Source organism: Macaca thibetana, chromosome 19, assembly GCF_024542745.1.
Source record: "Macaca thibetana thibetana isolate TM-01 chromosome 19, ASM2454274v1, whole genome shotgun sequence".
In the NCBI taxonomy this organism is placed as follows: Eukaryota; Metazoa; Chordata; class Mammalia; order Primates; family Cercopithecidae; genus Macaca; species Macaca thibetana.
This window is the reverse complement of record NC_065596.1, coordinates 39122981-39140523: the sequence shown is the minus strand read 5'-3', so window position 1 is coordinate 39140523 and position 17543 is coordinate 39122981. Positions and strand designations below refer to the sequence as shown.

The 17543-nt window shown below is 39.9% G+C and overlaps 1 protein-coding gene across 9 annotated transcripts in view; it reads right to left on the bottom strand.

The window, feature by feature from the left end:
- Positions 1 to 14033: 14033 nt before the first annotated feature.
- Positions 14034 to 17543, bottom strand: part of LOC126941899 (zinc finger protein 181) — a 36933-nt gene continuing 33423 nt past the window's right edge. For 6 of the 9 annotated variants that reach the window (XM_050768762.1, XM_050768761.1, XM_050768754.1 and 3 more), the window contains 2 exons: positions 17251 to 17349; positions 14034 to 16260 (listed from right to left, as the gene is read on the bottom strand). In XM_050768762.1, coding sequence (XP_050624719.1) covers positions 14795 to 16260; positions 17251 to 17349 — 1565 coding nt within the window. In that variant the 3' untranslated portion in view covers positions 14034 to 14794. The remainder of the gene's footprint in view (positions 16261 to 17250; positions 17350 to 17543) is intronic. The other 3 variants (XM_050768759.1, XM_050768758.1, XM_050768760.1) reach the window with 3 other exon arrangements.

The window sequence follows — 17543 nt, the reverse complement described above, 5'->3', positions numbered from 1 at the left end:
GATATTATTTAAATTCTTCTACAGCCCTCAGAAGAATTTGCCTGCAAGTTTAATACCTTTTATGTTGTAGTGCCTTTGGAAATGTGTGAGTAGCCAGCACTAGCTAAGCAGGGTTAGCATTTTCCTTACTTAGGTGTCATGACCATAAATTTCTTTGGCTTTAAGCCTCATAATAATGCTGTCCTCTATTTTTTATTGGTCATCATCTGATTCACCCATAAATTTAGCCTTTTTTTCATGTTTTCTATAACTTCATCATGCATTTTAGATGTTCCTTTTTATACTTCTAGGAGCTGCCTCATGTACAGACAGGTGAATTTCCTCCTATTTCTGGTTGTATTGTATTGTTGATTTGTAAACATTGAACTCACAGACAACAGCATATAACTCATGACTGAATGAATCTTTTTTTTTTTTTTGAAACAGAGTTTCACTGTTCTTGCCCAGGCTGAGTGCAATGGTGTGATCTTGGCTCACTGCAACCTCCACCCATTCAAGCGATTCTGCTGCCTCAGCTTCCCAAGTACCTGGGATTACAGGTGCCTGCGACCACACCTGGCTAATTTTTGTATTTTTAGTAGACACGGGGTTTCACCACGTGGTTGGTCTCAAACTCCTAACCTCAAGTGATTCACCCACCTCAGCCTCCCAAAGTGCTGGGATTACAGGCGTGAGCCATTGTGCACTAAATGACTGAAAATGACACTATATTATGAATGCCAAAACAAGAAAGTAAGCATCACCTTTGACCTCAGCTGGTGACATGCAGGCTTGATGAATCATTTTTTTCATCACTCTGCACATAATCTGCAAATGACTGCAAAAATGCAAAAACCTCAAAGTATTGATTTGAGAGTTATAACAAAATTTCAGTAGGTGAGTTCTCAAATACAGAATTCACATTCATATATACAGACAGCAGTTTAGTTTTGTACTCACTGGAAAGAGCTGAAGACCTCATCCTCCCGCAAAGTGACCTGGTGGCTAAGAGCCTAGATGATAGATTGTAATTTCAGATCATTCGGTGTTTTCATGACCCATTGGGTGACCTTGGTCATGCACTTCTCCGTGGAGCTGTGTTACTCTCTGTAAGAGAAGGAAGGTGGACATTAAACACATGGGAAAATGAATGTACAGTATGTTAGGTGATATGCAGACCCAGGAAGCATGCAGGAGCCCAGAAGAGAGAACCACATATCTAAGACCTCAAGGGTGGCAAGAGCTTGAGGATACAGCTCGATGGTAGTGTGGCTTGACAGGGAGAATAGAAATTAATGATGGAGTGGAGTAGCAGGCCATATGCACAGACAGGGCACCATGAAATTTTGATTTAATTCTAATTGTTATGTGAAGTCATGGGACAATTTTAGCAGATACACAAAATATTTTTTTTTCCTTTTTTCTAAAAATTTAACAGTTGTATGTTTTACACTTGGGTCAGAATTTCTCAACCTTCTAAAGCTGAAGTCATTCATTTGAGACCTTTCATTCTTTTTCTAATATAGGCCTTTAATGCTATAAATTTCACTCCAAATATGGTTTAGTAGAATTCCATAAATTCTGACATAATTTTCAATCAGTTCTAATAATTTTTAATTTCCCTTTTCTTTTTTGATCTATGAAGTTTGATTATGGTCTGAGAACATACGTTGCATGACTTGAACCCTTTTCTATTTATTGAGGTTTGTTTTATGATCCAGAATGTGGTCTATCTTGGAGGAATGTTTACACATTATTACTGAAAATAATGTGCATTCTGATCTTGTTGGGTGGAGTCTTCTATAAATGTCAAGTAAGTCAAATAGTTGAGAGTGTTGCTCATGTCTTCTGAGTCCTGATTTTCTACTTGTTCTGTCACTTATGTAGAGAATGGTGTTTTCTTTTTTTAAAAAAAAAACTACTGTAATTATGGATTTGTCTATTTCTCTTTGCATATCTATCATTTTTAAGTTCTTTTATTAGGTATATAAATATTTAGGTAATAGTCTTTGTTCTGAAGTTAACTGTGTGTGATATTAATACAGCCTCTCTAGTGCTCTTTTGCTTACTATTACAATGGTGTATCTGTGTCCTTTGATTTTTTTTTTTTTTTTTTGAGATGGAGTTTTGCTTTTGTTGCCCAGGCTGGAGTGCAATGGCACAATCTCGGCTCACCGTAACCTCCACCTCCCAGGTTCAAGCGATTCTCCTGCCTCAGCCTCCCAAGTACCTGGGATTATGGGTGCCCATCACTACACCCAGCTAATTTTATATTTTTAGTAGAGATAGGGTTGCTCCATGTTGGTCAGGCTGGTCTTGAACTCCTGACCTCAGGTGATCCGCCTGTCTTGGCCTCCCAAAGTGCTGGAATTACAGGCATGAGCCACCATGCCCAACCATGTCCTTTCAGTTTTAAATAATTTTTGTCATTATATTGAAAATGTTTTCTTGTATGAAACATTATTGGATCTTGCATTTTATCTACTTTGAACATCTCTGCCTTTTAATTAGCTCATTTAATTTAGTGTGATTGCTGGGTTTCAATTTATCATTTTGCTATTGGTTTTTCTCTTTGTTTAATCTGTACTCTTTATTTTCTCCCCTGACCCCACTCCTGCCTTTGGATTGAATATTTTGCATGATTCCTGTGTTGTTAGAACTATTTAAATTGTGTGCTCATAGGACTGTCAGTCAGGTGTAGGCAAAGGAGGAAACACATGAGAGGGTTGTCAAAGAACAAAGTTTATAATACTAACAGGTCCTAGAGAGACAGTCATTGCACACCAAGGGAACCAAGGGGGCACAGACAGCATCAGGGAGGCTGGCTAAACTGAGCTGTTAGGGAGCCAAGAGAATGAAGACCTATGCGGAAGTGCCTTTATTGGCAGCCAGGATGGAGTACACAAACAGCACAACAGAACTTGTGGCAGGGCCAGCCTAATCACACTGGTATAGCTGGCTGGGGGCTCACAGCCTGTTTATGGGAATACCAAGGCAGCAGGAAAGTACAGTGCTTTAAAATTTACATTACAGTTTGCCCTGTGGTCCCTCAACATCATTACAATACTAATCAGATGGATAACACTTGCCACGTGGGTTGCGGAGATGTTAAAGGTGCCCGGGACAACATGACTTAGCCACTGAAGGTGAACTTTAATAAAAGTAACAGTTCAGAAGAGTTCTATTAGGCATATGATGAGGGTTTGGTATCCAGTTTGTAACGAGGCATCCCACTTTGTGGAAGAAAGCCAAGAGAACAGGCCAGGCACCCTTGGATTAAGGGAATCTGTTGGAATATTTGGCTAAGTCATGAAAAACCTTTACCTCTTGACCTATTCCTGTACCTGTCCAGAGTTATTAATGTACATACAGTAGGAGGTATCCTGAATGGCACAAACTCCTCCTTCCCTGGCTAATAGTCAAGAGCCAGCCTGTTATCTATTGCCATTTGAGCTAGAGACTAATAGGCTTGTTGTATTAAGGACAGTACTTTGTACAGCCTTTGAATATGATCTGAAAGGGCCACCTAATGATGCTGCTTGGCAGTTATGATCTTATTCGACAAAGGCTGCTGTATTGGTGTCAGCAATGGTGGGTCCTGTGCCTATGGCAAGTCCTATTAAGATAGGGATAAACACTGCCCATTTTGCCTTGTGTCTTTGAACCATGGCAATCCCCAGTGTAACCACTGTTTACCAGATTTTATCAGGGAAAACATGCAGGGTGATTGGCAAGGAAAAATACATAAGGTGCTGTGCCTGTGATTTCGAGGCACCAAAAAACCCAAATGTGCCATTATTCAGAGTGTACTGTACCCATGAGAATATTGTAAGGAGGGTGAAGGCCTCAGGGTAGGGAATTGGCCACTGGTGGCTGGCTCCTGGGCACAAATAGTAAGCCCATAGGTTGACTTGGTCATAACATGTAGTCATCCCTGGTGAGGATGAAGGCAGGTGGTGGATTTAAGCAAATAGCGCTTTGGGAGTTTATTTATTTATATGGCATTATTCAAGACAGTAGTTCTGAAATCTTTAGGGTCACTAACAATATCTTGGTAGTGTTTTAAGTGCATTAGAAACACGTTCAGGTCAAAGTGACAGGTTTGGCAGTTGTAATGTTGGAGGGTATGAAATGATAGTAAGGTATATGTAAAGGTTAGTGGTATTTGTGTGTGATCAAGGGGAAAGAGTGATCATAGTAGGAGATACAGGGCGAGAGTAGGAAAAGGCATCGGGGAGTAAACTGTACTCTTTCTAGGGGGAGAAGGGGTTGACTGATTTGAGGCAGATGCCTCTTGAGGAAAGTAATAATTTCCACTAATTTTTAGAATGGCATAGATGGTAGTAACCTCTACTAGATTTACTGTTAGACATGGAAGTGTAGGGTGTACATTTTGGCAGAGAGCAAGGAATATACCAGAATCATAGGTTAGACAGACAGCAAGTTCAGAAACATAGTAGAACCTTTAACATCCAAGGGAGAAAAGCATAAATATCCCATGTTTAATGCATGCCTTAGGAGAGGCACTCCATAGGCACCACGGGGACAGAGGTTTTCATATCTGGGGTGAAGCTGTCCCTGGCACAAGAGGTAAAGTCATCTACAATGGCAAAGACTTGGGCTGGGACAATGTCATCTCCAGCAGTGAGCTTCTGGGCAAGGGTGAAATCATCTGAGATACGGAACTTGGGTGTCCTTTTTAAATGGGTACCCTCTCAGGGTGATGTGCAACTCAGCATTTGCCATGTTTGGTTGAGGCTTATTTGGGGAGTTTAGACCTCTGAATTGAAAACCAGTGAATCATCCCAACCAGCAGTAAGGAGACCAATAGTTACCAGAATGGTGTGCAGTGCACTTAACAGATCTTCTGTTTTTCTTTGTGGAAGTCTAGGCTCAAATGGGTGCCATAGCAGATAAGTAGCTGCCTGAACCATGGGACAGTCTCTATGGTCACTGAGTCCAAGGGAAATAAGCACCCTCAATCCAGCCTTCCGCCCCGTGCTCCTGGAGAAAAATGGATGCAGCTATGATCTATCTTGCAAAGAATGTGTGTGATGGCAGAGCTGCTGAAGTACCCCACAGGTAGCCTGAAACAGGAGTATTATGTCCCTTCAGAAATGAAGGTGAACTGTAGTTGACAGACTATTGAAATAGGCCTGGAACAGAACACATTCTCCAAATCTATAAGAGCTGGTTATTGATTTAATAGAATCAGTAATTTTAATAATATTAGCTATTTTATATGGGGAGCCTAATTGGTGGGAACACATTAAGGTTGTAGTAATGCACCATGAGGCACTTTACCTTTTTTATCCCCCAGGTTTAACTGGCAAGATTGGGATATCAAATAGAAAAGCAGTTGGGGTAACTGCCTTTTTATTAATTAGGTTTTAACTCTTGAAGGCCCTGTTGTACCCTATATTGGACCAGATTAACTATTTTAACTGGGTATTCATGGGGTCCCATTTTATCAAGCCAGTTTGTAAAAGACCTACCTTAATTTATTATTTATGTTAGAGCATCTATGCTCCAATATGGGATATTTTAGGGCAATGGGTATTATGACTTGGGAAATATAGGCAAGGCTACATTTAAAGTGAGGCATTGCTACTTTTTCTCTATTTTATATATAGTGACTTCAAGATTATAGGAGAGGCACAATGCTTAAATTTAATGGGATCCCCCAGTATAAATGTAATTTGAGCTCCAGTACTGATTATGTCCATGGAGTTTTGTCATTGGGTACATTTTAGCTTCTTTTAATTTCAACCTGATAGACTTCCTTTACCTTTTTTTTTTTTTTTTTTTTTTTTGCAGAGCAGGTCTAGTGACAACTCCTTCCACTTTTGTTTATCTGGAAATATGTGAATTTCTACATATTTTTTCAAGAACATTTTGCTGAATATAAACTTCTCTATTGACAGCTTTTTTTTCTTCACCCTTTACGTTTATTGACGCACTTCCTTCTAGCTTCCAAGGTCTGATGAGACACTGGTTAATAGTCTTGAGGATCCCCTGTATGAGAGGAGTTGCTTCTCTCTTCCTATTTTCAAGATTTATCTGTCTTTGGCTTTTGACATTTGATGATGTATCTCAGTGTGGGTCTCTTTGCAATTCTCCTACTTGAGAGTTCATTCATGGTGAGCTCTTGCTGGATTTGCAAATTCATGTCTTTTATCAAATCTGGAGATTTTTCAGCCATTATGTCTTCAAATATTTTCTCTGCCTCTTTCTTTCTCTTCCCCTTCAGGGATTCCCAAATTGTTGTTGTGTTAAAGTTCCAATAAGCTATGTTCACTCTTCCTCATTCTTTTTTATATTGATAATTTATATTTTCCTATTTTTAAGTTTGCTGAATCTCTCCTCTGATTGCATGTCTTTTTAATCCCTTTGTTGTATTCATATTTTTTGTTTCCATTACTGTAAATTTTGATCCAGAATTTCTTTTTAGTTTTTTTTAAAATAATTTTCTCTCTTTAGTTCTATCCTTAGTTTGCTCATACATCTTTTTCCTTTGTTCATGTCTTTAGCTTTTTAAGCATCTTTAAGACAGTTGTCTTTTTCTAGTGAGACTGACATCTGGGTTTCCTCAAGTATTTTTTGTCTCCATTCATTTTGTTCCTTTAATTGGGCCATACTTTTCTGTTTTTTGGCATGCCTTCAGGTTTTTTTTTGTTGTTGTAGAAAACTGGACATTTGAATCTTACCATGTGATAACTCTGGAAATCATATTTCCCCCCACCTTTCCCTGGATTTGCTGCATTTTTGCCTTTGTTTTTATTATTATGGGATAACTATGTGCCAGAGATCAGCCTAAAGTGAAAGCTGAAGAAAGTCTTTTCAGTGCTTGTATCTGTCCTTGGGCATGTGAGGTGGCTTTCTGAATTCTTCCACATATGTAGTTATTTTTGAACAGACACAAAAAAATAGGTGCAATTCTTTTATATCTCGTGAGAGTCACTTCATCCAGTAGGGGTTGAAACAATGATGACTAGCCTACAAGCCCACAAGATCAGAAGCACCAATCCACAGTAAGAACACAGAACCTCAGTACCTGTGGGATAAGGTACTTATTGCCCACCCTGGCTCCAGAAATCTGCACCAGAATGACATTCCCATCCACAAAGCTGCTTGCCATGGAGCTGGGAGTGAGGAATGTGTAGACAATACCACTCTGATGGCTGCAATCAACACAAATTGTAATTTATTAGGCAAGCTGGAAATTACAAGCATTCAAAGAAACTCTGGAGTTCCAAAATTGTCACTTCAGAGAGATGCCAGAATAGTTTTTCAGGTATAGTAGCAGATTCGTAGCACTTTCTATTTGGTCATTTTCCCTGAAATCATACTCCACATATTTGGTTTTGTAGTATTTCATAGTATCTGAAATAATCTCTCTCTAAATATTTATGTGATCTGTTGCAGACAGTAAAATATGGAAAACTGGGTACTCACCTTTAAGAAATGAAGTACCACTCTCTTCATGAGTCTTTTGATGCTCCTTCCTAGTGGTCTTCTGGGTGCTACTTAGCCATTGCCTCAAAGAATGTGAAAAGCTACATTACCTAGAAGGATGTGCTTCATATGCCCAAGTGAGACCCTAGGACAAAAGTGCTTCCTGCAGCCTGCATTATTATGGGTTGCATTATTGGCACTGCTATGGTGGACTTTCATTTGTCACATGACCTGTCTGACCACACCACCCTGGGGGAGCAGGTGGCTCTTTGGGACCAAGCTAGGAAGGCCAGTAAGGAGGATAGGATCCATCTAGACACCTTTGTAGGGCCTGCGAGAGAGTTCAGCTGAGTCTGAAGTACTGATGCCATCACCTCCGTCCTAGCACAGGTGTGTTAACTACTCTCATATTCTTGGACCCTCAGCCACATGGCTGTGGCACACTGACATGGAGGATCGTGGCATCCTGGGATTCTTCAGGCCTTCTCTTCCTGCTGATAGGGTCACTCTCAGTCCAGAGTCCTAGACTTACATGAGGTATTACAAGAGAAAGTTCCTCTTTCTGGCAATCGGTGGTATGTAGTGGAGAAGTATGAACTATAACTTCTTAGTATCCCCCATTCATGTACAGTGGCATGTGCAGATCCTCAGGAGAGCATGGCCTACAGAATCCAGAGACATGATTGGATCATGCTGTGCCCTATCTCAGGGCTGTGGCCTTGTGCAAGCTACCTTGCTACCCTTCACCTCCATTTTCCTCAAGGAAGGCTTAAAGGGGAAATATTAACCATCTTAATTCTAGATGAGAGTATCAGAGATGGCTAAATGTGTGATGTGTGTTCCCAGTGCCCAACATTGTGCAAGGAACATCCCTCTAGATGCTATTTCTAGGGAGATACATCCTTAGGCCTATAAATCTGTCCTCTACTCCATCTTCCTTTGCTTACTGCTCTCCTGCCAAGCTGTGCTGATCATTCTAAGCTCCTTCCCACTTCCCAGGGTTTCTCTCTGCCTGTGACACTGAGTCCAGATCACCGCAGTGCCTCTCCCTCTCCTCTCCTCCCTTGCATCCTTCCCTGTTCTGCACAAATGTCACCTACTAGGAGAGTCTTCCCCCTCCTCCCCCTTTGGCCTTGCTAGTTCTAGATTAAGTATTTCTCATCTTCTGGAATCTTTGTGCAGGGAATGTGACACACTTACAAAAGTAGAGATCAGGACTTGTTTGGGTTTTCCAGGGTGGTGTGGAAGCAAAGAGGCTAAATAACAATAATAGCTACATTTATTGAGCTCTGAGGGTACCTGGTTATGTAACAGTTCATTTAATCCCAGTTTCCTCAGAGTTAGGTTCTATTATTCCTGCTTTACAGAAAAGGAACCTGAGGTTTGGATAACTTAAGTTACCTTCTCAGGGTCACACAACTCTTGGCAGAAACTCACACCCTGTATGTTGATCCCTTGAGGCTATGTTCTTTCTTCTTCACCTCCATTCTTCCTCAGTGGGTTGGGGAAGCCTAAGGTGACACCTGACAAAGATTTCTCTTTCTTTGACCAAACTCTAGCCAGGCCCCTCTGAGCCTTCTTCAATAGGCCTGTCAACTTTTGCCTATTAAGACTTGAACAACACTAACACTTTCTAATGACTGTTAAAGTGCCAGCCTGAAAAACTCAAAGCTGTCCACAGAATTTCTTCCAGCCAACACTGAAGATAAGGCCCTTGTCTCCCAGCCTCTGTGGGAGGATAGGAGCCTCAAAGTGCCAGTAGCAAACCCAGATAGACTGCACACAGATCAGCCCCCTCCCTTCCTGTGTTTTGTAATTTTTCAGTTTTTTTTTTTTTTTTTTTTTTTTTTTTGAGACGGAGTCTCGCGCTGTCACCCAGGCTGGAGTGCAGTGGCCGGATCTCAGCTCACTGCAAGCTCCGCCTCCCGGGTTCACGCCATTCTCCTGCGTCAGCCTCCCGAGTAGCTGGGACTACAGGCGTCCGCCACCTCGCCCGGCTAGTTTTTTGTATTTTTTTTTTAGTAGAGACAGGGTTTCACCATGTTAACCAGGATGGTCTCGATCTCCTGACCTCGTGATCCGCCCGTCTCGGCCTCCCAAAGTGCTGGGATTACAGGCTTGAGCCACCGCGCCCGGCCAATTTTTCAGTTTTCTGACTCTACTGAGCCCGTTCTCCACTCCCTCCCTATTTCCTCACCCTCCCTTTAACATACGCATTCACCTCTGTACAAATCAAAGCTGGGTTCAGTTCATGCCAAATTCCTTTCCCCATTGCAATAGTTACTACCAATTAAAGTCTGTTCTCACCACCGTCATTAATGTCCAGCTTTGTTCATCTTTGACACACCTAGTGAGCTTTGCAAGGTAGGCAGGCCTCCCTCGGCAGGCAAGCATGGTAATAAATGGGGTATGGGACATATTCTAGGCAGAAGGAACAGCATGGCCAAAGGCAACATTTTTTGTTCAAGGAGGCAAGAGAGCCTGTTTATTTGCCAAAAGAAACCCGTTTCTGAGGTCTGTCCTAGGAGGGCAGTATGGTGTGGTCTTTTACTGAATGTTCAAATTTAGCCTATATTCCTAAGATGTGTGACTCTGAGCTCAGGTCACTAGCATGAACATAATTACAGCATTTACTTTACAGTATATGGGAAGACTATTAAAAGCAGGAAAACCACAGCAACAAACTTCCATGTAGAGGCACTTTGTTGCTTGCTTTGTAAGTCTTTTAATTCTCACAACCACCTGGTAAGATGGGAATTATTTTTGTTTTGATGGAAAAATCAGGAAATGAAGTGACTTTCCCAAGTTTATAGAGTAAGCAAGTGACAGTCCCAATACACTTAGGAATTTGGGTCCAGAGCTGAGAACATTTAATTGTCTCAATGCAGCACATAGTGCAAACACAATGCTCAGTTTATGCTGCTATTAACAATATTGTGTTATGATCATTTTAATTTTTCCCTATTTATCTTTCATGCCAGAGTGCTTACACTCTGCACCTCTCGGGCCATATGGCCTTGTCATTGTCTTATTTCTTGCATCAATTACTTCTGCATATAAACCTTTTTTCTCTAACACAATTGCAATTTGTTTAAAGACTGACTCCCCCTCAGCAGCAAAAAATTAAGTTCCCAGGAAGTGCTCAGTGATATGTGCCTTGCTTCTTTCTAGGTGTTTACCAACAACTGAGCTCTAATCACATCTGACTGGCCCAAGGCTAACAAGGAAACTGTTTGACTTTCCAGGCATCAGTGACCTTCAATGACAGGCTGTAACCTCCATTTAGGAAGAGTGAGAACAGTGGCACCCAGCCCACAGGACTCTGTATTGAGAGATGATGATAAAGAACTGTAGGCTTCTGGTCTCTCGGTAAAGCCTCCCCTTTCCTTCATGTGGAAGCCTGATGCCTCCTTCACTCGGCCCATTTTCCAAATCTGTAGGGCACCCTCCTTCCTTCCCACAGACCTGCTAGGTTCCCATCTCATCTCCTACCTGGTCTCTTTGTTTCTCCTCAGATTATTTAGGGCAAGAAACATTCTCTCCCTCAAAATGGCTCAGATACTCAAGAATTTGTTGGAAGGAAACCAGGGGGTTTTGTAAGAGCTCTCCCCTAAAAATGTTAAACAGCAAACACGTAAGAATGACAAGTGATTAGATGTGACATTTGAGACCAGAATGATGAAGCAACCATGAGAAGACAATGATGATGAAATCAACAGCTAATACATAATGAATGCTATTGAGAGGCCAGGCACTGTTATAAACACTTTGCACCAATTGATACATTTAATCTTCATAATAATGCTGTGAGATAGCTTTATTACCATTTTACAGATGGAGAAACTGAGGCATGACACAGTGAAATAGTTTGTCCAAGGTCACACAAAGCCAGTATACATGCAACTTGGATTTAAACCCAGGTAGCATGACTCCAAAGCTTAATGCTCTTCACACACACACACACCTTGGGGCTCTTAAAGGATATGGAGTGTTTCTTATCTATTAGGCCCACAGTGGATGCTCAAGAAATGGTTAATAGGTATAACTGAGGAAACAATGTCAGCGACATCATAACATCATCATGACATCAGCCAAACTTTCTATCATAGCAAAGTAAGTCTCTTATTGCTTTCTTAAAACCATCTTCATTTAAAAAGATGGCCTTCTTTTTCCTAGTTCTGTATTGTGAAGGCACTTTAAATCCAGAAATGTAAAGCATTATCATATGTATGCTCATGCTTTTTAAATGACAAAGCACAGGTATTTCGATGAATCCTCTCATAACAAAGTGACATGGTAGCAGTAAACTACGTGTAGTGGAAACAAAATCTGGGCATTATAGGGCTACTTCATCTTTGTGGTACCAGTTGCTTGGGAGAGCAGAGAAAGGACACAGAATGGGAGAAAAGAAAGCTACTCTCATTATCCCATAAGTATATATGTGGTAGCCAGTCTATCCATACACAACTGTTTGATACCACGTCATGCTTCCTTAAGCATGACGTTGTTCTTCTTGTGTTCTTCTGTCCAGGCTGGAAAGCAGTGGTGTGATGACAGCTCACTGTGACCTTAAAACTCCTGTACTCAAGCAGTCCCTCCCCACTCAGCCTCCTGAATAGCTAGGACTGCAGGTGTGTGTCTACACCTGGGTAATTTTTTTTTTTTTTTAAACAGACTAATGAGTTTTGCTGTGTTGCCCAGGCTGGTCTCGAACTCCTGGCCTCAAGCAATCCTCTTGTCTCTGCCTCCCAAAGTGCTGGGAGTACAGACATGAGCCACTACATCTGGCCCTTCCTTAATTATAAATCTTCCAAAGATCCTTCAATGTTCCACAGAATTTCAATATAAATTTCATGATTAAAAATAAATCAAATGAAAGATAAAATCCCTGCAAAATAGTAAAAATTTACCACCCCATTCCAAACCTACTTTCTGTCGCAAATTGCTATTGGGATATGCCTCTGTGCTTTGGCTTTCAGTTAAGGTCGCACATATATCAGAGGAGATATATTTTGTTGCAAGTCAGAAACCTTATCACTCATTCCACACCAGAATTATATCTATAATGTTCCTTTTTAAAACAACAACGTATCTTACTACTCACCTAAGATATAGAACAAAATCTGAAGCACAATCCATATCACAGCCCTTCACTTGCATCAGTGTCCATACACTCCAAATCAAATTGATCTGTATTACCTTTTTAATCACAAGATAGGATTCTAATCACAGGGCCAGTGAGACTGTTCCATTTCTTATCTAGAAGTTAGAATATCTGAAGCCATCCTCCCTCCTTACAAACCATAATTGTCTGTCAAGGTTCAGTGCACAGAACAAAAACTCTCTTAACTATTTCAAGGCATATATTGCTGTAAATTAGTGCTTTCAAAATTGGTAGGTAGGCTGTAAAAGTAATGAGAACACTTCTGGACTAGTGACTTCAACGTAAACTCCCATAACTATGATCCAGGGATAGAGAAATAATGGTTGCTGAAACCAATGATGCTGCCAGCAGTACTACCTCAAAGCCACAGAATCTGAAACTAGACATGGGAACATGGAGTCCAGCTGCAGCAAGCATGACAGAACTCGACTGTCCACTTTACCTAGAATAACACCCAGTACACCACATACACACATGCAAAGGCACAAGCAGGGATGCACATAGCTACATGAGTAGTACTCATTACATAATTAGTGTTCATCATTTAGGATTCATTTAAAAAATCACATCCAGCTAAGCCTGCTCTGATCTCTTATAGTATGTTGTTTCTTGGTTATGTCCTCATAGCACTTGTAAACAATTATTTCAAATTTACTTGCTATCCATCTTTCTTGTCAGATAACATCCCTGTGAGAAAAAGATCACATTTGTTTTGTTCATTATTACAATGCTTATCAAAATGTGCTTTCTGGACGGTGAGAACACATGAAAAATGCAAATTCAAATCAACTCATACAGAAACTCTAAGATTCAGACTTAGCAATCTGTGCTTTAATAAACCCTCCTAGTGATTTTGACACATCACTAAGCTCAGAACTACTGAATTCCTGTATTCCATCCCTGTGTAATACACATGAGTGATGCTCAGTAAATTTTCTTGAAATGTATTTAATTAAGCCTACTGGAAATTGACTCTGAATAATCCTCATCAAAATACTGCTATTTTTTTTTTTTTTTGAGATGGAGTCTTGCTCTGTCGCCCAGGCTGGAGTGCAGTGGCCGGATCTCAGCTCACTGCAAGCTCCGCCTCCCGGGTTTACGCCATTCTCCTGCCTCAGCCTCCCCAGTAGCTGGGACTACAGGCGCCCACCACCTCGCCCGGCTAGTTTTTTGTATTTTTAGTAGAGACGGGGTTTCACCATATTAGCCAGGATGGTCTCGATCTCCTGACCTCGTGATCCGCCCGTCTCGGCCTCCCAAAGTGCTGGGATTACAGGCTTGAGCCACCGCGCCCGGCCCAAAATACTGCTATTCTTAGTACAAAGAGCAGGTGATTTTTCTCTAGGTTTGCTAGTCTCCAACTAAAGGCTATGCTAAGGCTAATCTTAGTGAAATTTTTTTACAAGAAATAGTCACAGTAAAAGAGTTTGTGGTGTACAAAATGATTTTATTAGATGCCAAAACTTTTATTAACATCACTTTATTTCTTTTGTAGCTTTAATTTTCAACATTATAACACTGGCTCCTCTGGGTGACTAAATATCTTCACATGTCCACTAGCTAAAAAGAATTTCTAAGTATAACTCAACTGAAACTGAAAGCTACTGCTCTAAGAAATGCATATTATAATGTTTATTTGCTCTCCTGTAGAATCCAGTTTACAAATAGCATGACTGCAAAGATTTACACATAATTCCTAAATCCTTCAGGTTGTTCTACCATTAATCTTCTGATGTGTAGCAAGATAAAACACTCTTAGTGAACACTTTGCTACATCTCTTAAATGAGATTTCTCTCCATTTTGAGTTCTCTGCTGTAGAATAAGGGATACACTTGGAACTGAAGACTTCCCTCAATTTCTAAATTTTCTACATTCATACAGCTTCTCTCCCGTAGGAGTTTGTAAAAGATTCCTATTGCCTAGTCTTTCCCACATTTGCTACATGTACAGGGTTTTTTTCCTAGTGTGAGTACACTTATGTCAATTAAGGGATTAACACTGACAAAGATTTTCCCACATGTATGGTCTTCATATGATTTCCCTACAGTATAACGTCTGATAAACAAACAGGCCTACATCTTTGCTAAAAAGTCTTCCTACAGTCACCACATTCATACGACTTTCCCCAGTATAAATTTTTCTAATGTTAAATAAGGGAGAATCTAGGAATGAAAATTACCATGATAAACACTGCTTCATATGGTTTCTCTTCTGTAAGGTTTCTCACATGTATAGTGATTCATATGGTCTAAAGGCTTTTCCACACTTACCACATTATTGGGTTTCTCTCCATTATGTACTCTTTGATGGGCAGTAAGATTTGAGCCTTTGCTAAAAGCTTTCCCACACTCATTACATTTATATGGCTTTTCTCCAGTATGAATTCTCTGATGTACAGTAAGGTTTGAACTACAGCTGAAGGTTTTCCCACATTTAATACATTCATAGGGTTTCTCTCCAGTATGAATTCTGTGATGTTGAAGCAGGGATGACCTATGACTGAAGGCTTTCCCACATATACTGCATTCATAGGGTTTCAATCTAATGTGATTTCTCAAATGCATATTCAGTGATTCAAGCTGGTTGAAGGATTTCCTGCATTTCTGACATTCAAAGGGTTTTTCTTCAGTATGAATACTCTGATGCTGAACAAGAAATGAGAGGCTACTAAAGACTTTGAGACATTTGTTGCATTCATATTGTTTCTCCATAGTGTGAATTCTTTGATGTCGAGTAAGGTGTGAGCTACAGCAAAAAGCTTTCCCACATTCTCTACATTCATAAGGCTTCTCTCCAGTATGGATTTTCTGATGGTGAATGAGAGATGACCTATGAATGAAGGCCTTTCCACATATACGACACTCATAGAGTTTTTCTTGCGTATGAATTCTTAGATGTTCAATAAGATGGGACACACGACTAAAAGACTTTCCACAGTTCATACATTCGTATGGTTTCTCTCCAGTGTGAGTGCTCTGATGGTTAGTAAGTGATGACACATGGCTAAAGGCCTTCCCACATTCAACACATTTGTAAGGTTTCTCTCCACTATGGCTTATCAGATGTCGTGTAAGGGATGAGCCATGGCTAAAAGTCTTCCCACATTCACGACATTCATAGGGCTTCTCTCCTGTGTGAATTCTCCAATGGCGATTGAGGATTGACTGTTTGCCAAAGGCTTTCCCACATTCACTGCATATATAGATTTTCTCTCTATTACAAGTTTGGTGAAGGGTAAGAGATTTGCTCTGGTGGAAGGCTGCCCCACTTATACTAGAATTCAAAAGTTTCTTTCCACCACTGATTTTCTCATTTTTTACAACTGACTTTTTTGGTAAGTTCTTCTTTAATATAGCATATTTGTGTGAATTCCCTTCAGCAGAAATTTTTTGTGTTTCAAAAAGAGTAGACTTTGAATGAAAGGTGTAAATACTGTCTGGAGTGGGGCTTTCTCTAAAGGTGAGAGTTGCTGGTCTGAAATGCTCTACCTGACTTCCATGCTTCCCTTCCAACTTCTCTATATATTCCAAATTCTTCTTAGAATTTGAAAATTCATAACTTTGTTTTACAACTTTTTCTATTATTACTGTTTGGGGTGAATCTTCATCATAAATATCCTTCTTTGTTGATAATTCCTTGCTTTCCCATCTTGATTCCCAATCTGAAATACATCAAGAAAGTAAAGCACTGCTTTTTTTTTTTTTTTTTTTTTTTTTTTTACTTCTTGAAAAGTAACTTCTATAGTGGAATTAGGAGAACTGGATTAGAAATGAAGCCCCCACAAAACACATAGCTCTGACAACTCAAATATTTCAATGATTTCTGAACAATGCTCAAATGGAGCAGAGAATACAAAGTTCACAGAAGTAGGAACAGAGTGTGATAATAGAAATGGGAAAAATATATGTAATGAATGAAATAGTATGGAAAAAAAGGAAATTATCAAAATAAAATGTGGAAGGCATTCTGGATTCCAAGCCATCATTTTGTGCCTATATTCATGTGTGAAAGACTGCATTTTGTCTCATAGCCTTTTTCTCCAACATTCAATTAATCTCAATTTGCTGCCAGATTAACACACTTAAAATACAGAATTGATATTTCTACTTTAAACAGTTTCAGTAAAAACAAAATAATCTAAATGCTCTTTATATGTGACAAAGATTTAGGCTTTCCGAGGTTATGAAGAAACTGTGTGAATCATGTCATTTACCGGACATTAGAAAATATTATTCCTAGAAACATCTTTATATATGTTCGTTTTTTCCTCTAATATGTTCATATTTCATCTATAAGGCTCAGCTTTAGAAAAGTGATTTCTCATCTAATTGACAGCTTTTCTTAGCCTAAAACTATCAGTAGGTTTTTCTTTAAATAGATTTAAGAAAGAATAATTTGCCTTACTTTGTCATGAACAGAGTAACAATTGAATTATTATGATGGCAAAAACCTCTAACCCTGATTAGATGACATGAGTAACACAGATAATAATTTGGGATAGAGGAACAATTGTTTTGAAAATCTAAGCTAAATATCCCTCAATTTTTCATTTCTATCTGAGATCTTTGAAGACAGTATCCCTAAAATGCTTCCACACTCTCTATAAACATCTTTAACAAAATCTTCCTTAGTCTCGTTCACCATGACTCACCTGGAATCATACCTTTTGACAGTTTTTTCTCCACCATCCAGGGCTCTTTTCCATCCTCCAATAACATGATCACATATGGCTTAGTTACGGAAAGACCTGCTTACAGGAAGAATATAGAATTGTTTAAGCTGTGGTCCTCTATTATGAGAGGCATCACATGAGGGACCATAGGAAGGGATGAAGGGTGTTCACTGAAATGGAAAGATAAGCTTCAGGGGCACAACAGAGCCGCACATTTCTTTGGGAACATGCTACAGAAATTCAGCCATTTACTTAGGAGATCTCCAGCAATT